Source organism: Myodes glareolus, chromosome 1, assembly GCF_982192425.1.
Source record: "Myodes glareolus chromosome 1, mMyoGla1.1, whole genome shotgun sequence".
Classification (NCBI taxonomy): domain Eukaryota; kingdom Metazoa; phylum Chordata; class Mammalia; order Rodentia; family Cricetidae; genus Myodes; species Myodes glareolus.
Window position 1 is genome coordinate 73,005,412 of NC_142026.1, and position 23,159 is coordinate 73,028,570.

The 23,159-nt window shown below is 38.7% G+C and overlaps 1 protein-coding gene across 1 annotated transcript in view; it reads right to left on the reverse strand.

The window, feature by feature from the left end:
- The window catches only part of LOC125395530 (killer cell immunoglobulin-like receptor 3DL1), a 68,424-nt gene that overhangs the window by 21,214 nt on the left and 24,051 nt on the right, over positions 1-23,159 (reverse strand). The window contains exon 5 of the mRNA XM_087896288.1: positions 3,710-3,745. Coding sequence (XP_087752414.1) covers positions 3,710-3,745 — 36 coding nt within the window. The remainder of the gene's footprint in view (positions 1-3,709; positions 3,746-23,159) is intronic.

Sequence of the window (23,159 nt, forward strand, 5' to 3'; positions counted from 1 at the left end):
CAAATAAACCCGTATCCATACTGCTATTAGTAATCTTAGCAGATGCACAGGTTCAAAGGTTTGGACATTGATGCAATCATTGTTTGGTCTGTTCTGGGCTTCCTTTATGGGGTGACCAGAATTGTATGTGTTTTCTCTTCCCAAGGACAGTCTTAAATAAAACAGTGTCATTTCATGTCATGCGTGTCACCCAACTACCATGTACATATGGAATATCTTTCTATGTTAAGATATGTTAATTGAGAATTTTGAATAAATATTAAATAATGAAGTAGATTTGGTCATGAAAAATGTAATCTATGAGGAAATTATATCAGAGGATTTGAGGAAAAGATTCATTTGTGAGAAGACAGATTGGAATTATGGCCAACAAGTTAAAAGAAAAGGAATGCTTTTGACTCACCTTCACTGACTCTAGAAATTTAATAATACTGGATTAGAAATATATTGTGAATGTTCCAGTTCTCAGGAGTGAGGGTAGTCAGCCCCTAAGACCACAGAACTGAGAAAACTGACAACAAAATAGGAGGAATGAGTCCTTTGGACTACTCTGTCTCTTATGTTCTACTGTACAGAGCTTCATTCACAGAGGTCACATCAGCTCATGTTTCTACACTGAGTGACAAGTTAGAGGCAGACATTTAGGTTTTCCACCATTTCAAGGATCCTTGCATGTGTAACATTGAGAAAATATCATTGCTCTGCCTCTTGGGACATTTGGTGATAAAAAGTATTTGGACTCATGATTGCCAGCCCATGAATCTTGGTCATTCTTCTGTATCATCATGGGAGATGTTTCTGAGGAAAGAGGAAGTAGACCATATAAACTCCAGCCTGTGTGGACATCTTGAAACACTGCTCAGGCAGAAGCTTTCTAGTACCCCAGTGAGAACTGTATCTGATTGTGATAAGTGGCCAGTAGTTTACTGTACCAGGAAGCCCAGCTCCCAAAAACATCTGATCTCCAAACAGAGGAGGCAAGTTAGTGAAACATGGGAAGCTGACACCAATGTCATCCTGTCCAGGGTTGCAACCAATTTACCCAAATCCATTCTCAGGTTAGAATTAATAGTAAAGGTCTATTAACATCCACAGAACATCTGCATGTGACAGAGTTGAGGATTGTCTTCAATATGAAGGTGTCTTTGTGTAAGAACTTGTGCATGAAAATCAGAGAAGTCCAACATGCCAGAATATAGTGATGCTCTGGTAGTAAATACAGAAGAAATGTAGATCTTTGAAGCCCACAACCGATAATTCACTGCAGTATTTTAAAACAGTGACAGAATTATAAGATACCATGAATAAAGTTTCAGAGCGAGGTACAAGACATAAGAGAGAAAATGCATCATTTTTATGGTCTGTGTAACCTCACTCAGTAAAATATTTTTTAATTTATTTATTTGTCTGAAAATTTCTTGGTTTCATTGTTACTTACCAACAAATAGTATTTTGGAGTGTGCATGTGACACATTTTTATTAGCTGTTCGTTGTTTGAAATACATTAGATAGTTTCCTTGTCTTAGTTCTTGAGAATAGAACAACAAGAAACATGACTGGCAAAGTATCCATGACATAGGGTATCAAGTTCTTTGGATGTATTCAAACGGGTAGAAATGATGCAAATAAACTACTCATGTTTGAAAGTTTCAAGAAATTATATAAAAGAACAATCTTTCATAAAAGAAAGAGATGGTATCTAACTATAAAAAATTGAACTCTGATAAAAGTGTTTTATAAAATTTGGAAGCAAATCATTGAACATCATAAAAAGTTTGGCAACATCTGTCCTAAGCAAAATATGCAACTACTAAATTGAACAAATTTGTTGCTCAGTTTGATGTCTAAGGAGGTAAAGCTGTTGCTGCCATGTCTGACTTCCTGGATTCTTCCACTGGGACCCACGTGGTGAAAAGAGAGAACTGATTCCAGAAGTTTTCCTTGACTTTTACACTTGTGTCACAGCAAATGTACAGTTAACACACACACACACACACACACACACACACACACACACACACCCACACCCATACATCCACACACAAGAAAACAAACACACAAGCACACACAAAAACATGAGTGTATGTGTGTGCACATGGATACACCACAAAGACATGCAAAAATTTACAAAGTAAATAGACTGTCTCAATAGTGCATATGATAAAGTAGAAGAATGAATGTGCTTAGATCAGGCTTTATATAATGATGGGCAAATGCAGAAATGAATGAAAATTCAATGAAGAAAAATGTCAGGATTTTTTTTGAGTGCACCCCAATACCAAATTATCAGCCATGAAAGTTCAAGAAAGAGTAAAAGAACACAGAGCTTTTCTTTGGTTCCTAGTGGATTGGAACTAGGATGATCTTACACAGCATGATGCATATAATTAAAATACATTATATTAAATTATTAAAGAATCAGTAAAGTATTAACAAAAATACAGGAATAAAAATGCTAATAAAAATAAACAAAAAATGTAGAGAAGAAAGAATAGAAAACTCTTCAACTTGGAATAAAATGAACATGATCAGGTCCAAGAAGGTCAAATGACACAAAAGAAATTGAACCCAAATAATTATGATCACAGAACATATTATTATCATAAGAGATCCTGAAATCAAAACAATAAGAGAAGCAAAGAACATATGAGGGACTTTCAATTACAGCTAATGGAAGATCTACAGGCCGCAAGAGGCCAGGATGATGTATTCAATGAAGTGAGTGGAAAAAGAGAAACCCTGCCTAAAAATGTAGTAACACTGTCTTTCAGAAATCAAGACAATGAATTTCTCAGAAAAATAGCAGCAGACAAGACTTCATCATTACAAGCACAGGAAATGCTGTGAAGATCTTCAAACAGAAAAAAAAGGCTGGTAACGAGTGACCTGACATCCTCATGTGGAGAAAGTAAAAGTAACTCACTAAAGCAAGCAAAAATGAGATGTTGCAACAGTGTCCTGGTGATACACAAATTTTATCTGTAACAAAGTTGTTTGAACACAAAAATAACTTCAATGGTTTGTCAAGTGACACACATATTTAAAAAGTAATAAATTATAGCATCATAATATCAAAAATAAATGGGGATGGTCAGGTGAGAATGTAGAAAGGGGAAGACTATTTTTTATTTAAAAATATTGATTATTCTTCAGGTGTTATGGCCCACTCTTTTAATATTTTTTTTTGATTTTTCAAGCCAGGGTTTGTCTGTAGCTTTCAAGCCTATCCTGGCACTAGCTCTTGTAGATCAGGCTGGCCTCTAACTCATAAAGATCTGCCTGCCTTTGCCTCCTGAGTGCTGGAATTAAAGGAAGGTGTGTGCCAACCACTGCCCAGCTATGTCCACTCTTTTAATCCAAGCACTTGGGAGGCAGAGACAGGTGAATATCTGTGTTTATGGGCAGCCTGGTCTTCAAAGTGAGTTCTAAGATAGTAAGAGCTACATAGAGAAACCCTGTCTTAAAAAAACCCAAAAATGTTTGTTTGATCAAAATTGATGCCTAACTGAGCCAGGGACAGTGTCTGGTACAATCTGGGACAGGACTGAGAGGTGTGTTTTCAAGGTCCTAAGTTCACAGTTCAGAAGACTAGCCAAAGAGTAACTCACAGATTCCACCAGAGAACACACTGTGATGCCTACTGTCCTGTTAGAATGAAACTTCTCTATTGGCATGGGTAGTAGTATCTCAAGGCTAAGGCTGGACTCACCTGTTTGTGCCAAAGTCCTCAGGAGTAGGATGAAGCCTGGAAAGAAAGGGTCATGATGGATGATCTATCTCCTTTCAACAGCCTAGTGATCTGATATCCCGGTCCCTGTTGGATCTCTGTACAGTAATGTCAGAGCTCACTTCATTATGATGAACTCATGCACCAATATCAACCATGAAAGCCAATGTTTCTTCTACGGTAAGATCCAGCTTCCCATGTTGATATTTTCACCCTTTTATTCCAAAAACCCTTCATTCCCAGCAGAACTTACCAATACACTCAAGATTTAGGTGCAGAGACAGCATGGTGTTGCTTCAGTTGACAAGAGGCAAAGCCAGAATAAAACTTACAGGATGTTGTAGGAGGCTCTATGTAGCTACCTGACCACAACACCAAAAGCTGATTAAGTGAGCACATCTGCCCAAGACTGTTTCTCTGTAGCCATGGCTGTCCAGAGATGCACTTTGGGAGCCTGGTTGACTTTCATTTCAAAGGTCTACCTTCAAGTGCTTTGATTAAAAGTGTGTGTCACCATTTGAGGGTTCATAATGTTTCCCCTTTTATGATGTTTTATGATTATCCTTCTAAAGGTTTGCATGTTTTGCTTTTTAAATCTGAGACTCAGTGCTTCCTTTGGTGTTCTGTGCAACATGTCCAATCAGTATTCATGGTGTAACAGAAATCTTAATGTGTCAATCAAAATGATTATTCTGCTAAAATTCCATGTCAGGTTTTAATTATTCAATTTCTTTGCCTATTAGTTGTATATTTATTTACAATAAAAATATTCCACTTATTTTATAAAATCAATGGAAGAAAGAAAATATAGTTTTCTTTCAACTGAAACTTGTTTTAAGAATTAGCATTCATGTTTTTTAAAAAGATATATTTTAAATTATGTGTAAATAGGTGCATGTATTTGCTGGTGCCTTATTTGGCCAGAAGAGGGCACTGATCAGATCCCCTGGAGCTGAAGTCACTGGCAGTTGTGAACTACCTGTTGTGGTAGTGTACTCTGTAAGTGCAGAATACACCCAACTTCTGAGAGATCTCTGCAGCAGTTTGTACTTACCTTTTTTTAAACCAAATATTCCAGAAATATACTTATTATGATGTGTTGTTTCTCTTCATTGTTGAATGGTTGACGTAGACATATCTGAAAATGTTTAAGATGCATAATTGGACAAGTTGTTTTACATTTTTTGACATGTCTAATTTGCAAGACTCTTTTCTGACTACATAGTACTAGTTCTTTATTTCAATCAGACACATTAAATAAATGATAATGGACCTAGATAAGAAACATCAATATTCTTATAATGTCTTTATAGAACTATCTGTGCTGAGGCCAAGAAGCTACAAGACAGTGCAAAGAAATGGGAACTTTTGAAAAGGGACTGACTATTGGCCACACAAAACCCATGAGTGTGGTATGCATTTAATGCATTTATTATCTGCTATGTTTTATTACATTGTTGGAATTTTTCTCCTATACTTTTCTTTTTTTTTCAAATGTAACACACCTTTACACAGTTAAAGTAACATTCCACAACATAAACAAATGTGATACATCTTTATTTTTTTTTGAGACAGAGACCCTCATCAGAGCAATGGACTGAGCCCCCAAGGTCCAGTTAAAGAGCAGTAGGAGGTAGAAGATGAACAAGGAAGTCTGGACCGTGAGGGGTTGGTCCACCCACTGAGACAGTGTGCCTGTTCTAATGGGATCTCACCAAACCCAGCTGGACCGGTACTGAATGAGCATGCAATCAAACCGGACTCTCTCAATGTGGTTGAAAATGGGGGCTGACTGAGAAGCCATTGATAAAGGCACTGGGACTTGTTTCTACTGCATATACTGGCTTTTTGGAACCATAGTCTATTTGGATGCACAGCTTCCTAGGCCTGGATGTAGAGGAGAGGGCCTTGGACTTCCCACAGGGCAGGATTCCCTGCCCTCTCTTAAGGAGGGAGGGAGAGGGAAGGGGAGAGTGGGGGGAGCGGGAAGGGAATGGGAGGAGGGGAGGAAGTGTAAATTTTTGAATGGAAAAATTAAAAAAAATGTCATATACTTTCCTATATTATTAAGGTTAAAATTTTATTAATACACTTTTCAAATAAATGATAATTAAATCATTTATCTTTCTTTTTCTCTTCTCAATCACTAATGAATAGCTATTTTGTTTTCTCAAATACATCTTTATCTTAAATTAACTATATGTGACTCACCAGTTAAGAGCACTGTCTTCTTTTCTAAAGGTCCTGAGTTCAATTCCCAACAACCACATGGTGACTCACAACCATCTCTAATGAGATCTGGTTCCCTCTTGAGGACGAGATCTGGTCAATTGTCCTCATCTACTTATACCATGAAACCCAATATGGGAATGGACAAGTTCAACAGAACAACCATAGACAGGCTGCCCATACAATTTATTTTTAAAAAATATGTACACATATGGACATATACACATAAATATATAAATGTAACCTGATTAATATGTATGATATATAATATATATTAGGGTTGACTTTACTACATTCCTAGGAGAATCAATCTCATAGCAAACTTCTGTTCCTCAATTTCTTGCAATCATTTTTGTACTCTTTCATGATGTTTTCTGAGCCTTAGGTGCGGGAATTCTGGTATAGATATATATCACTTAAGGCTGGGAACCATACAATAACCTGTTAGCTGTATTTTTATTGGTTTATTCTTATGTAGTTGTGTTTGTCTGAGGTATAAGAGCATATGTGCTAGTATTGGACCCCTAGAGTTATTGTGCCATGCTCGACATGAAGACACCAAACAAGATTTCAAACCTTCATCTTCAAAAATGATTAAGCATCAGCAATAGCTCCCTAATAAGTATTCCTGAAGATAAATGGTCCAATGCATCAACATACTAGCTTTAAAAATAATTACATGTCTATTGGAAAGATGATTCTGTGATTATAAGACCTACCATGTAAGTCAGACGGTATTGGATAAATCTCAGGAATCCACTTGCAGATGTAGGACAAGTGCTGACTCCACATAAAGGTACAGAGACCTCCATATGCATTTTAGAATTAACCCCATTTAGTAATAAATAAATAAATCACATAGAACACAAATGATAATACTCTAGTAATTTTATTATTGCTTTAATATGCCAAGGGGAGGTAAGTGAACATCCTTGTGACAATAACATTTACATTTTCTTTTTAATTTTCATTTTATTGAAAATAGATTTTTTTCATATAATATATCTTGATTATGGGGTTTCTTTGCTCCAATCCTCCAAGTTCCTCCATACCTCCCCACCAATCTGGATCCATTCCCTTCTGTCTATTCTTAGCAAATAAATAGGATTCTAAGTTATAATAATAAAATATGATAAAATAAAATATACTAATAAAAAACTATCATATCAGACTTGGACAAGACAACGAAACAGGAAGAAAACACCTTAAGAAAACATATACACATTAGAGTTTTACTCAGCGGTAAAAAATAATGACATCTTGAATTTTGCATGCAAATGGATGGACATAGAAAACGCTTTACTGAGTGAGGTAAGCCAGACCCAAAAAGAGGAACACGGTATGTATTCACTCATAAGTGGATTCTAACCATAATTTAAGGTCTTTGAGCCTATTATTCGTGATCCTAGAGAAGCTAAATAAGAAGACGAACCTGATGAAGATTATTTAGCTATCCGCCAGGAGGTAGGAAATAGTCAAGAGTCCCAGGTAACCTTGGGTGCATGGGGGGTGGGGGGGTGGGAGGGTTGTTGGAAGGGGAGAGGGTTAGAGAGAAGGGAGTAGGGGAGGAATGGAGAAAGCTCGGTTGACCGAGATGGGGGGAAGGGAGGAAGGATGAATGTGGGATCAGGGAAGAATATATTTCAACTAAGGGAGTCATTTTAGAGTCTACAGGAAACTTGATTATATATGGGATCCCAGGTCCAAGGAGAGATCCCCAGATTGTTCTCTGGACAGAGGAGGGGGTGCCTGAACCGGCGTTGGCCCGTGACCATACTGATGAATATTTTGCTTATCACCATAGATCCTTCATCTGGCGTTGGATGGCGATACAGATGGAGGCCCGCGTTGGAGCACCGAACTGAGCCCCCCAAGATCCAAATGAGGAGCAGAAGGAGGAAGAAAATGACGAAGGACTGCGAGGGATACTATCACCCACTGATACAAGGGGTCGGATCTAATGAGAGTTTACCAAGGCCAGATGGACCGTGACTGAACGAGCATGTGATCCAACCAGATTCTCTGAATGTGGCCGGATTTTCTGAATGTGGCTGGCCTGCAGTCTTTCTGAGAAGCCATTGACAATGACACTGGGACTGGTTTCTTCTGCATATACTGGATTTTTGGGATCCAGTCTGTTTGGATGCTCACCTTCCTGGACCTGGAGGGAGGGGGGAGGAACTTGGACTTCCCACAGGGCAGGAGACCCTGACTGCCCTTGGGGACAAAGAGGGAGGAGGAGAGGGAGGGGGGGAGTGGGAGGGTGTTGGGAGGAGGGGCGTAAATGGAAACTTTTTATAATTTAATAAAATTACTTTCAAAAAAAATAAAAAAAAATAAAAAAAAGAAAAGACACAAGAATCAGAGGCCCACTTGTTTGCACACTCAGGAATCCCACTGAAAATACTAAGTTGGAAGCCATACCATACATGCACAGGAACACTTGCAGGCCATGTGCAGGCTTCTCTCCAGTCTCTGAGTTCATATGAGATTTGATCATGTTGAATAAGAGTAGAGAGGTTCTCAACCTGTGGCTCAGGACCCCTTTGTGATCAAATGACTTTCTTTTCTTGTATTGCATTATCAGATATCCTGTATATAATATATTTAAATAACAATTTATAACAGAATCAAGTTACAGTTATGAAGTAGCAACAAAAAATAATTTCATGGCTTGTGCTCACAACACGAGAAACATGTTGCAGCATTAGGAAGGTTGAAAACCACTGACTAAGATGGTCTTGCTAACTTGGTGTTCTCCATCCTCTCTGGCTCTTACATTCTTTCTGCTTCCTCTTCCTCTGTGTTCACTGAGCCCTATGGGACGTGTAGGCATCTATTTAGGGTTTGGTGTTTAGATACTCCTCTGAGCATAGGAGAATGTCATTCGATGTCATTGTATTGCTAATTTCATTTTTAAAGAGCAGTAGTACCTTTTATCCCTAGGTTCCTGAGATATCTTGTCTCTGCTTCTTCATCACCCAAGCAGTGTTGGGCATGTGTCCCATCCTATGTAATGGGTCTTAAGTCAAATCACAAATTGGTTGTTTACTTTCACAAACTTGTTTTGCAAAAGCCCTAGCATAGCTTGTAGTCATGACACCAACATATTAGTAGTGTTTAGGCTGGGCTGGTGTTTATTTTGGTAGTGTGAAGAGTACCTTTGTGTACCTAAGATGCTAACACAGAGGACTGAAGGCTCTATGTAGGCTCCAGATCGACTTCTCCATGTTCAATGTGTTTTTTTCTTTAGCACAGGGCTTTGTCATTATTTTGTGAAGAGCATCTATATTATTGGCAATGTTTGGGGTTGTTTGAACTTCCATTGGAACCCTTTGACCAACATCTTAATTAGATGTAGCCCATTCTCAGTGCTGGAACCTTCTTTTGATAGCAAGAATTATTAGAACTCTGTCTCCTCCATGTTTAGACAATCTAATGTAGATCATTTTTATATTTATACATATTTTAGCAAGTTTTTACTGTATCAGGTTTTACTACCCTTCATATGGCACTTAATTTTAGCTGTCCCTCCCCAAATTTCATCCCTTATTCTGCATTCCATCCCCACTCCACTTGATAGTCCTGTTCTAGCCCCTCATTTATCCATAACTATCTATTCTCTCTCCTTTACCACCAACAAGATGTGTCTGTATCCCTAGTCACTTAGACTATAATTAACCTCTCAATCTATGGATTGTATTTTTACAGCCTATATCAATAATAAGCAAAGATGTGCCATATTTTCTTTCTGTGTCTAGGTTATTTCATTCAGAATATTTTCTTTTCTTTTTTTACTTATTTATTTATAAAAATTTCCACTTTCTCTCCTCCTCCCCCTACTCCCTCTCCTCCTTCCTCTCCAGTCCTAAGAGTAGTCAAGGGTTTCCTGCCCTGTGGGAAGTTCAACATCCTCCCCCCTCCCTCCAGGTCTAGGAACGTGAGCATCCAAACAGACTAGGATCCCAAAAAGCCAGTACATGCGGATGAAACAAGACCCAGTGCCATTGTCAATGGCTTCTCAGTCAGCCCCCATGTCAGCCACATTCAGAGAACCCGGTTTGATCACATGCTCATTCAGTCCCAGTCCAGCACTCACTGATACATGGGGACTGATTTAACGAGAGCTCATTCAGAATATTTATTTTGCAGTTCTATCCATTTACTTGTAAATTTTGTGACACTCCAAATTTTAATGGCCAAGTATAAATGTATCACATTTTCTTTGTCAGTTTGTCTTTTGAAGAGCATCTATGTTGTTTTCTAATGCAAACTATGATGAATAAAGCAGCAATGAACATATCTGAGCCAAGATCTCTTTGGTAGGATATAATGTCCTTATACATGTAATATAGCTGTGTCTTGATGTATATTTATTCACATCTTCCTGAAGAGCTAACACTCTGAATTCCACAGTGGCTGTTCAAATTTGCACTCCAACAACAATAGATGAGTGTGTTCTTCGATTTACTTCCACAACAGCATGAGCTGATATTTGTTTTTTTGATCTTAGTCATTCTGACAGTTGTAAGATGAAATTTAATAGTAATTTTGATTTCCAATTTCTAATTGTTAAGTATTCTGAATAGTTATTTAAATGATTTCAAATATATGAGATATTTCTTTTGAGAATTCTTCATTTATATCTATGCCTCACCTTAAAATAGGGTCACTTGTTTTTTTCCTATCAAGTTTATTGAGTTCTTTAATATATTTTGGACATTAGTCTTCTATTGGATGTGGAGTTGGTAAATGTCATTTCCCATTCTCTAGGATGCTGCCTTATCTGAATGATGGCATCCTTTATCTTGCTGAATATTCTCAGTTTTATGGGATCCAGTCCGTTAGCTATTGTTCTTAGAATGTGTATTATTGGTGTTCTGTTCATTAAGTTATCTCCTATATCAGTGTGTCAAAATGTATTTCCCAATTCCTCTTCTGTCTGGTTCAGTGAATCTGTTCTTTACTGAGGTCTTTGACCCTTTTGAAGTTGAGTTTTATAGAAGGAGATAAGTATGGATGTATTTGCATCTTTCTACATCTATATTTTTTGACAAAAACTGTTAATGCTATTTTTTCCAGTGTCTGTTTTTTGCTTCTTTAGAAAAGATCAAATATACATAGCTGTCTGCACTTCTGTTTGGGCCTGCATGTTTGTCCATTGATGAATGTGTCTGTCTTTGTACCATGCTGTGCTTATCACTGTAGCTCTGTTGTGCAACTTGAAAGCCTGAAAGTTTAGACCTCCAGCAATTCTTCAAATTGTTCAGCATTGTTTTAGCTATTTTTTATTGTGTGTGTATGTGTGTGTTGACATTTGAAGTTGAAAATTGTCCTCTTAAGATTTGTGTAGAATTGTGTTGGAATTTTGTTGGGGATTGCATTGAGTTTATTGATGACAGTAGGTAGAATGCCCATTTCCCTTTTTTTATTTTATCATATTGATCCCCAAAAATGGATGATGTGGGATTCCCTTCTGTATGCTTTGAGTATGTTTTATTACCATCAATTAATAAAGAAGCTGCTTTCATCCAATGGCTTAACAGAGTAAAGCCAGGTAGGAAATCTGAACAGAGATATAGAGAGAAAGTAGGTGAAGTCAGAGAGCTGTCAGGTAGCTGCCAAAAGAGAAATTGCCAGCCACAAACTGGAACCTTACCAGTAGGCCACAGCCTCATGATGAGTCACAGAGTTAATAAAAATGAGTTAATTTAAGATGTAAGAGTTAGCTAAAAATATGCATAAGCTATTGACCAAACGGTGTTATAATTAATATACTTTTTGTTGATTTTTCAGGTCTGTCTGGGCAGCTGGGAAATGAATAAACAGTCTCATACAACAAATAGTGCCTAATGTGAGGCTTTAGGTTTAACTTAGCAGTCCCCACAATCAAATGTTTCTCGGAGGTTAAAAAGTCCAAAGAAAACACAATAATATGCACAATCTAGACTGTCTGTGTGCTTTCCATCTTTATTGGGATTATTTTTCTTTACTCTTTTAGTCTATGACTGACTGTACTCTTTTATATAACTTTTACTGTGTCTTTAAATACTTTATGTTAAAAAAATTGTCATGGTGAGTGGGTGCCATCCCTGGGCTATGTGGAACATCCTGGAAAGGAGCACTGGGTCACTTCAGCTCCTGCTGCAGGGGCTTCTTTGTTCCACACATCCCTGTCCAACCCTCCAAGCCTGCTCTATTGTCTGCCAGGTCCTTGGCCCAGGAACAGTTCCTGTCCCTGAACTGAGGCTACCCACCCAGCATGGCACCTCCAGCTCCTGCTGCAGGCTATCCACCCAAAGGGGAACAGTTCTTGCTCCTGCACTGAGGAGATCCACCCAGAGTCAGTCACAACATAGATTGGACCAAGACACCAAGACTCTCCTGACTGAATTTGAAGGAAGAGATGGGCAGGCGCCAATGCAAGAATTCCTCCAACAACCTGAAAGGCAACATGACAACACCAGATTCCAGGGATCATGCAAAAAGAAGACTTGAACACCATATTCCATAAGAAGTAGAAGAAATCGATTTAAACGTAACATTATGAAAATGACAGAGGACCTTAAACAGGATGTAAAAAACTGCTGTAAAGAAGTAGAGAAGACAAACAAAAAGGTAGAAGAAATGAATAAGTCTCTCAAAGGTACCCAAGAAAACCACAATAAAGCAATCAAACAGGTAATGAAAACAGTTCAAGACTTGAAAAATGGAATGGAGGTAATGAAGAAAACACAAACTGAGGGAAGGTTGAATATGGAAAATCTGGGTAAACAAACAGCAATTACAGAGACAAGTATTACCAACAGAATACAGGAGATAGAAGAAAGAATCTCAGACACTGAAGAAAACTATAGAGGAAATAAACTCATTGACTAAAGAAAATAACAAATCCAACAAATTGTTAACACAAAAACATCCAGGAAATCTGGGACACCATGAAAAGACCAAACCTAAGAATAATAGGGATAGAAGAAGGAGAAGTATTACAGCTCAAAGGCCCATAAAATATATTCAACAAAATTATATAAAAAAACGTTCCCAACCTAAAGAAGGATATTCCTATGAAGGTACAAGAAGCATAAAGAACACCAAATAGACTGGATCAAAAAAGCATCCCCTCTCCATATAATAATCAAAACACAAAACATACATAATGAAGAGCAAGTATTAGGAGCTGCAAGAGAAAAGACCAACCCTAAGAATAATAGGGGTAGAAGAAGGAGAAGAATTACAGCTCAAAGACTCAGAAAATATATTCAATAAAATTGTAGAAGAAAACTTTCCCAAAATAAAGGATATTCCTATGAAGGTACAAGAAGTTTAGAGAACACCAAATGGACTAGATCAAAAAAAAATTCCCTCGCCATATAATAATCAAAACACAAAACATACAAAATAAAGAAAGACTATTAAGAGCTGCAAAGGAAAAACGCCAAGTAACATATAAAGGGAAACCTATCAGAATTATACCTGACTTCTCAATGGAAACAATGAAAGCCAGAAGGTCTTAGATAGATGTGCTGCAGACACAAAGAGACCATGGATGCAAGCCCAGACTACTATATCCAGCAAAGCTCACATTCACCATCGATGAAGAAAACAAGATATTCCAAGCCAAAAAAGATCTAAAAACAATACTTAGCCACAAACCCAGCCTTACAGAAAATACTAGAAGGAAAGTCACAAACCATGGAAACCAATATCACCCATAATAACACAAGCATCTAACAAGCCTACACCAGCACAACTTAAAGAAGGGAAACACACAAACACTACCACCAGGAAAAATAACCGGAGTCAACAACCACTGGTCATTAATATCACTTAATATCAATTGACTCAATTCACCTATAAAAAGGCACAGATTAAGAGATGGATATGAAAACAGGATCCAACATTCTGCTGTTTACAAGAAACATACCTCAAATTGAAAGACAGACACAACCTCAGAGTAAAGGGTTGGGAAAAGTCTTTCCAATCAAATGGTCCAAAGAAACAAGCAGGTGTGGCTATACTAATATCTAAGAAAATGGACTTCAAACTAAAATCAATCAGAAGAGATGGAGATGGACATTTTGTACTTATAATAGGAGCAATTCATCAGGAGGAAGTCTCAATCTTGAATATCTACGCCCCTAATATAAAAGCATCCACTTATGTAAAAGAAACGTTACTAGAACTTAAAGCATACATCAAACCCCACACTCTAAGAGTAGGAGATTTCAACACTCTGCTCTCACCAATGGACAGATCAACCACACAGAAGCTTAACAGAGAAATAAGAGATCTAACAGATGTAATGAACCAAATGAACAAACATCTATAGAACATTCCACCCAAACAGAAAAGAATATACATTCTTCTCAGCATCTCATGGAACTCTCTCAAAAATTGATCACATAATTGGTAACAAAATAAACATCCATAGATATAAAGAAATGGTAGTAATCACCTGTGTACTATCAGATCACCATGGAATAAAGTTAGAATTCAACAAAAATTCCAACCCCAGAAAGCCTACAAAGTCATGGAAACTGAACAGTCAACTACTTAACCACCCCTGGGTCAAATAAGAAATAAAGAAAGAAATTAAAGTCTTCCTTGAATTTAATGAAAATAAAGACGCAACATACTCACACCTATGGGACACTATGAAAGCAGTGATAAAAGGAAAGTTCATAGCACTAAGTGCTCACATAAAGAAAATGGAGAAAGCACACATTAGAGACTTAACAGCACAGCTGAAAGCTCTAGAAAAAAAGAAGAAGCAGACTCATCCAGGAGGAGTAGAAGACTGGAAATAATCAAACTGAGGGCTGAAATCAACAAAATAGAAACACAAAAAACAATCCAAAGAATCAATGAAACAAGAAGCTGGTTCTTTGAGAAAATCAACAAGATTGACAAACCCCTATGCAAACTAATCAAACGGCAGAGAGAGAACACACAAATTAATAAGATCAGAAATGAAAAGGGAACATAACCACAGACACAGAGGAAATCTAGAGAATCATTAGATCTTACCACAAAATCCTGTAGGCCACAAAATTGGAAAATGTAAAAGAAATGGACATTTTTTTTAGATAAGTACCACAAGCCAAAGTTAAATCTAGACCAGGTGAATAATTGAAATAGACCTGTAAGTTGTGAAGAATTTGAAGCTGTTACCAAAAACCTCCCTACCAGAAAAAAGCCCAGGACCAGTTGGTTTCAATGCAGAATTCTTCCAGACCTTCCAAGAATAGCTAATACCTAGACTACTTAATGTATTTCACAAAATAGAAACAGAAGAGTCATTGCCAAACTCCTTTTATGAAGCTACAGTTACCCTGATTCCAAAACCACACAAAGACTCAACCAAGAAAGAGAATTACAGGCAAATCTCACTCATGAACATCGATCCAAAAATTCTCAATAAAATACTGACAAACTGAAACCAAGAACACATCAAAGAAATTATACATTATGATCAAGTAACGTATTCATCCCAGAGATGCAGGGCTGGTTCAACATATGCAAATCTATCAATGTAATCCATCATATAAATAAACTGAAAGAAAAAAAACATATGATCATTTCATTAGATACTGAAAAAGCATTTGACAAAATTCAACACCCATTTATGATAAGGTCTTGGAGAGAATAGGGATACAAGTTCATACCTAAATATTTTAAAAGCTATATACAGCAAGCTGACAGTTAACATCAAATTAAATGGAGAGAAACTCAAAGCCATTCCACTAAAATCAGGAACAAGATAAGGCTGTCCACTCTCTTCATACCTCTTCAATATAGTGCTTAAGTACTTGCAATAGCAATAAGACAACATAAGGAGATCAAGTGGATTCAAATTGGAAAGAGGAAGTCAAACTTTTGTTATTTGCAGATGATATGATAGTGTACATAAGCAACCCCAAAAACTCTACCAAAGAACTCCTACAGCTGATAAGCACCTTCAGTAATGTGACAGGGAACAAGATCAATTCCAAAAAATCAGTTGCCCTCCTATACAGAAAGAACAAAGAAGCAGAGAGGGAAATCAGAGAAACATCGCCTTTCACGATAGCTACAAATAACATAAAATATCTTGGGGTAACTCTAACCAAGGAAATGAAAGATCTATTTGACAAGAACCTTTAAGTCTTTGAAGAAAGAAATTGAAGCGGACACCAGAAAATGGAAGGATATCCCTTGCTCTTGGATTTGGAGGATCAACCTGGTAAAAATAGCCAATCTACCAAAAGCAATCTATAGATTCAAAGCAATTCCCATCAAAATCCCAATAAAATTTTCACAGATCACGAATAATAGGCTCAAAGACCTTTAATTATAGTTAGAATCCACTTATGAGTGAATACATACCGTGTTCCTCTTTTTGGGTCTGGCTTACCAGCGTTTTCTATGTCCATCCATTTGCATGCAAAATTCAAGATGTCATTGTATTTTACCGTTTAGTAAAACTCTAATGTGTATATGTTCCACATTTTTTTAACCATTCTTCTATTGAGGGGCACCTAGGCTGTTTCCAGGTTGTGGCTATTACAAATAGTGTTGCTATGAACATAGTTGAACAAATGCTTTTGTAGTATGTTAGGGAATCTCTAGGGTATATTCCCAAGAGTGGAATTGCTGGGTCCTGAGGGAGGTTGACTCCCAGTTTCCTGAGAAACCTCCACAATGATTTCCACAGTGGCTGCACAAGTTTGCATTCCCACCAACAATGGATGAGTGTTCCCCTCACCCCACATCCTCTCCAGCATAGGCTATCGTTGGTGTTTTTCACTTTAGCTATTCTGACAGGTGTAAGATGGTATCTCAAAGTGGTTTTGATTTGTATTTCCCTGATGGCTAAGGAGGTTGAGCATGACCTTAAATGTCTTCTGGCCATTCGAAGTTCATCTGTTGTGAATTCTCTGTTCAGTTCAATACCCCATTTTTTAATTGAGCCTATTATACGTGATCCTAGAGAAGCTAAATAAGAAGACGAACCTGATGAAGATTATTTAGCTATCCGCCAGGAGGTAGGAAATAATCAAGAGTCCCAGGTAACCTCGGGTGCATGGGGGGGTGGGAGGGTTGTTGGAAGGGGAGAGGGTTAGAGAGAAGGGAGTAGGGGAGGAATGGAGAAAGCTCGGTTGACCGGGATGGGGGGGGGTAGGATGAATATGGGATCAGGGAAGAATATATTTCAACTAAGGGAGTCATTTTAGTGTTTACAGGAGACTTGATTATATATGGGATCCCAGGTCCAAGGAGAGATCCCCAGATTGTTCTCTGGACAGAGGAGAGGGTGCCTGAACCGGCCTTGGCCCATAACCATACTGATGAATATTTTGCTTATCACCATAGATCCTTCATCTGGTAATGGATGGCGATACAGACGGAGACCCACTTTGGAGCACCAGACTGAGCCCTCCACGGTTCAAATGAGGAGCAGAAGGACGAAGAAAATGAAGAAGGAAATAAGGACTGCTAGGGATGCTATCACCCACTGATACAAAGGGACGGATCTAATGAGAGTTTACCAAGGCCAGCTGGACTGCGACTGAACGAGGACGTGATTCAACCAGATTCTCTGAATGTGGCCGGATTCTCTGAATGTGGCTGGCCCGGAGTCTTTCTGAAAAGCCATTGACAATGACACTGGGACTTGTTTCCTCTGCATATACTGGATTTTTGGGATCCAGTCTGTTTGGATACTCACCTTCCTGGACCTGGAGGGAGGGGGGAGGAACTTGAACTTCCCACAGATCAGGAAACCCTGACTGCCCTTAGGGACAAAGAGGGAGGAGGAGAGGGAGTGGGGGAAGTGGGAGGGTGTTGGGAAGAGGGGTGTAAATGGAAACTTTTATAATTTAATAAAATTACTTAAAAAAATTTTTCACAGATCTCAAAAGAACAATAATCAACTTTATATGGAAAAACAAAAAAAACCCCAGCATAGTCAAAACAATACTTTACAATAAAAGTACTTCTGGAGGCATTACCATCCCTGACTTCATACTCTATTACATAGCTCCAATAATGAAAACAGCTTGGTACTGGCATAAGAGCAGAGAAGTTGACCAATGGAATCGAATCGAAGACCTGGATATTAACCCACAAAACTATGAACACCTGATTTTCAACAAAGGAGCTAAAATTATACAACTGAAGAAAGAGAGCATCTTTAACAAATGGTGCTAGTGTAACTGGATGTCAACCTGTAGAAGAATGAAAATAGATCCAAATCTATCACCATGCACAAAACTCAAGTCTAAATGAATTGAAAACCTCAATATAAATCTGACCCCACTGAACCTGATAGAAGAGAAAGTGGAAAGTAGTCTGCAACACATGGGCACAGGAGACCACTTCTTAGGTAGAACCCTAGTAGCACAGACAATAGGAGCAACAATGAATAAATGGGACCTCCTGAAACTGGATTTACATTGTCCTTCTGCAATGTAAAGGACACTGTCATTAAGACAAAAAGCCAAGCTACTGAATGGGACATCTTCACTAACCCTTCATCAGACAAAGGTCTGACCTCCAAAATATATAAAGAACTCAAGAAACTAGACATTAAAACTCTAATTAACCCAATTAAAAATGGGATACTGTACTGAACAGAGAATTCTCAACAGAAGAGGTTCAAATGGCCTAAAGACACTTAAGGTCATGCTCAACCTCCTTAGAGATCACGGAAATGCAAATCAAACAACTTTGAGATACCGTCTTACAACTGTCAGGATGGCTAAAATAAAAAACGTCAAAGATAGCCTATGCTGGAGAGGTTGTGGAGTAAGGGGAACACTCATCTATTGTTGGTCGGAATGCAAACTTGTGCAACCACTTTGGAAATCAGTGTGGAAGTTTCTCAGGAAGCTGGGAGTCGACCTACCTCAGGATCCAGCAATAACACTCTTGGGAATATACCCAATAGATACCCAATCATACTACAAAAGCATTTGTTCAACTATGTTCATAGCAGCACTATTTGCAATAGCCAGAATCGGGAAACAACCTAGGTGCCCCAGAAGAGAATAATGGATAAAGAAGATGTGGCACAAATACACTTTAGAGTTCTACTCAGTGGTAAAAAACAATGACATTGTTAATTTTGCATGCAAATGGATGGAAATAGAAAACGCTTTCCTGAGCGAGATAACCTAGCCCCCAAAAGAGGATTATGGTATGTACTCACTCATAAGTGGATTCTAGCCATAAGCAAAAGACATTGAGCCTATAGTTCATGATCCTAGAGAAGCTAAATGAGAAGGTGAACCCAAAGAAATACATATATTTATCCTCCTGGATATTAGAAGTAGACAAGATTGTCTGGCAAAAGTTGGGAGCAGGGGGTTTTGTTGGGTTGGGGGTAAGGGGAGATGGGGAGAGAGAAAGGAGAAGGGTGCGATTGTGGAGAGCTTGGGGGAATGGGATAGTTGAAGTGGAGGAAGGGTGGATATGGGAGCAGGGAAGAAGATATCTTAACTAAGGGAGCCATTTTGGGTTGGTTAAAGTCTTGGCTCTATAGAGGTTCCCAGGTGTCCAAGGGAATTTCCCCAACTAGGTCCATGGACAGCAGAGGAGAGGGTGCATGAACTGGCCTCCCATAGCCACACTGATGAATATCTTGCATATCACCATAGAACCATCACCTGGTGAGTGATGGAGACAGAGAGAGAGAGACCCACACTGGGGCACTGGACTGAGCTCCCAAAGCCCAGATGAAGAGCAGAAAGAGGGAGAATATAAGAAAGGAAAGCAGGACCACGAGGGGTGTGTCCACCCATGGAGACTGTGGAACTGATTTAGTGGGAGCTCACCATGGTCAGCTGGACTGGGTCTGAATGAGCATGTGATCAAACCGGACTCTCTTAATGTGGATGACAATGAGGGCTGACTGAGAAGCCAATGATAATGACACTGGATTTTGATTCTACTGCATATACTGGCTTTTTGGGAGCCTAGTCTGTTTGGATGCACACCTTCCTAGTATGAATGGTGGGGCTTGGACTTCCCATAGGGCAGGACACCCTGACTTCACTTAGGACTGGAAAGTGAGAGGGAGGGGGGATGGGGGGAGTGGGAGTGAAATGGGAGAATGTGAGGAGGTGGAAATTTTAAATAAACAAATTAATTAATTAACAAAAAGATTTAGAGAGAGGAGATGATGATGTTAAGACTACTGAGTCTTGAGGAAAGTGAGCAAAAATACGGACCCAAGAGGTATTGGTCCTTAAGTTCCCTCAATAGAGAAGCAGAATCATTTACTCATTAGTTTTAGAGTCTGCTTCACTGGACAAAGTGCAATTTCTTCATGAGTTTCCTAGGGAAGGGGACAGGAGAATAAGAAAATCATCAAGAGGCTGTCTGTCTTTTCCCTATGTACAGTCCTTTATATTTGAACAGTAACCAGCACCCACTTCATCCTAGGGCTGAGCCATTATAATTATAGGATGTCATTATGAATTTGCTTTGAGGTGTTGACTCTATTTTTGGATTTAAGTTGTGATCAATCAGTAGGAATACTGTGGAGGGACCTATGTGAGGGAGAGATCAGCAGAGCTGTTCCATCTCTGACCTACCCAAACTGATTTCAACCTTATCTCTGATGAGTCTGTCCTGATATTTTTTTAAATTCTTCCTGGGACAGACATATCCCAGCATGACTGCCCAGCAGGAAAAGATTGTTTGGGTGGTTTCTTGTCTATTAATTTTAATCTGATATCCATTTTCAAAAGCCATGTCTTTTTAGAAAAATTATTAAATGAGATATGTTGTCTGAGTTTTCTGTCCTGCCTGGTTCCTGCAGTTGTTAAGTCCCAAAGAAATCACACAGAGGTCTACATTAATCATAAACTGATTGACCCATTAGCTCAGGCTTCTTATTAACTCTTACAAATTACATTAGCTCATTATTCTTATCTGTGTTAGCCACATGGTTCAGTACCTTTTTCGGCAGCGTAGTCATATCTTGCTTCTTCTGTGTCTGGACAGAACTGCAGAAGGAGCTTCCCTCTTTACAGAATTCTCCTGTTCTCATGAACTGCCTCTATTTCCTGTCTGGTTGTCCTGCCTATACTTCCTGCCTGGCTCCTTGACAATCAGTGTTTATTTAAAACATATTTGACAGAATATAGGCAATTGTCCTGCACCAGAGATATAATTATCTGTTTTTCCTTTTCTTTTCCCTCTCTCCAGCCCATCCCAGGTAACCTTACTACAACTTTTTCACACACTCCTTTAAATGTCAGTATCTTTTTCTTTGTACCATATGACTTTTATATTAAGGGCATAGATATTCAGGATTGAGACTTTATATTGATGAATTGTTCCTGTTATGAGCATAAAGTGTCCTTCTCCATCTCTTCTGATTGATTTTAGTTTGAAGTCTATTTTGTTAGATATTAGGATAGCCGCACCTGCTTTTTAGGTCTGTTTGATTGGAAAGCCTTTTCCCAACCCTTTACTCTGAGGTAGTGTCTGTTTTTGAGGTTGGGGTGTGTTTCTTGTAAACAGCAGAATGTTGGATCCTGTTTTCTTTCTTTTTTTCTATTTCCATCCGTTTTTATTAAATTATAAAAGTTTCCATTTCCGCCCCTCTTCCCAACACCCTCCCACTCCCCCCACTCCCTCTCCTCCTCCCTCTTCGTCCCTTAAGGCAGTCAGGGTTTCCTGCCCTGCGGGAAGTTCAAGTTCCTCCTCCCTCCCTCCAGGTCCAGGAAGGTGAGTATCCAAACAGACTGGATCCCCAAAATCCAGTATATGCAGAGGAAACAAGTCCCAGTGTCATAGTCAATGGCTTTTCAGAAAGATTTCGGGCAAGCCACACTCAGAGAATCCGGCCAAATTCCGAGAATCTGGTTAGATCACGTCCTCGTTCAGTCCCAGTCCAACTGGCCTTGGTAAACTCTCATTAGATCAGTCCCCTTGTATCAGTGGGTGATCGCACCCCTCGCGGTCCTGATTTCCTTTTTCATGTTCTTCCTCCTTCTGCTCCTCATTTGGACCATGGGGGGCTCAGTCCGGTGCTCCAATGTGGGTCTCCGTCTGTATTGCCATCCATCGTCGGATGAAGGATCTATGGTGATAAGCAAAGTCTTCATCAGTATGGTATAGGCCAAGGCCGGTTCAGGCACCCTCTACTCTGTCCAGAGAACAATCTGGGGATCTCTCCTTGGACCTGGGATCCCATTTATAATCAAGTCTCTTGTAAACTCTAAAATGACTCCCTTAGTTGAGATATATTCTTCCCTGATCCCATTTGCTTGAAAAACCTTTTCCCAGCACTTTACTCTGAGTAGATGTCTCTCTTTGTGGTTGAGGTGTGTTTCTTTCAAACAGCAGAATGTTGGATCCTGTTTTCGTATCTAATCTCTAAGTCTGTGCCTTTTTATAGGTGAATTGAGTCCATTGTTAGTAAGTGATATTAATGACCAGTGGTTGTTGACTCCGGTTATTTTTTTTTTGGGGGGGGGGGTAGTGGAGTGTATGTTTTTCCCTTCTTTGAGTTCTGCTTGTGAAGGGTCGCTAGAAGCCTGAGTTATTGTAGGCAGTGTTAGGAATGTTGGATTCCTTGGGTTGTGATTTTCCTTCTAATACTTTCTGTAAGGCTGGATTTGTAGCTACATATTGTTTAAATTTGTTTTTATCCTGGAATATTTTGTTTTCTCCGTTGATAGTGAATGATAGCTTGGCTGGGTAAAGTAGTCTGGGCTTGCATCCATGGTCTCTTAGTTTCTGCAGTACTTCTATCCAGGACCTTCTGGCTTTCATGGTTTCCATAGAAAAGTCTGGTGTAAGTCTGATAGGTTTACCTTTTTAAGTTACTTGATCTTTTTCCTTTGCAGCTCTTAATATTCTCTCTTTCATCTGAATGTTTTGTGTTTTGATTATTATATGGTGAGGGGATTTTTTTTGATCCAGCCTATTCGGTGTTCTGTATGCTTTTTGAATCTTCATAGGAATATCGTTCTTTAGGTTGGGGAAGTTTTCTTCTATAATTTTGTTGAATATATTTTCTGGACCTTTGATCTGCAATTCTTCTCCTTCTTCTACCCCTATTATTCTTAGATTTTACAGAAGCTTCCCAGTTTCAGTAGATCCCATTTATTCATTGTTTCTCTTACTGTCTGTGCTACTGGGGTCCTACTTAGGAAGTGGCCTCCTGTGCCTATATCTTGTAGACTACTTCCCACTTTCTCTTCTATCA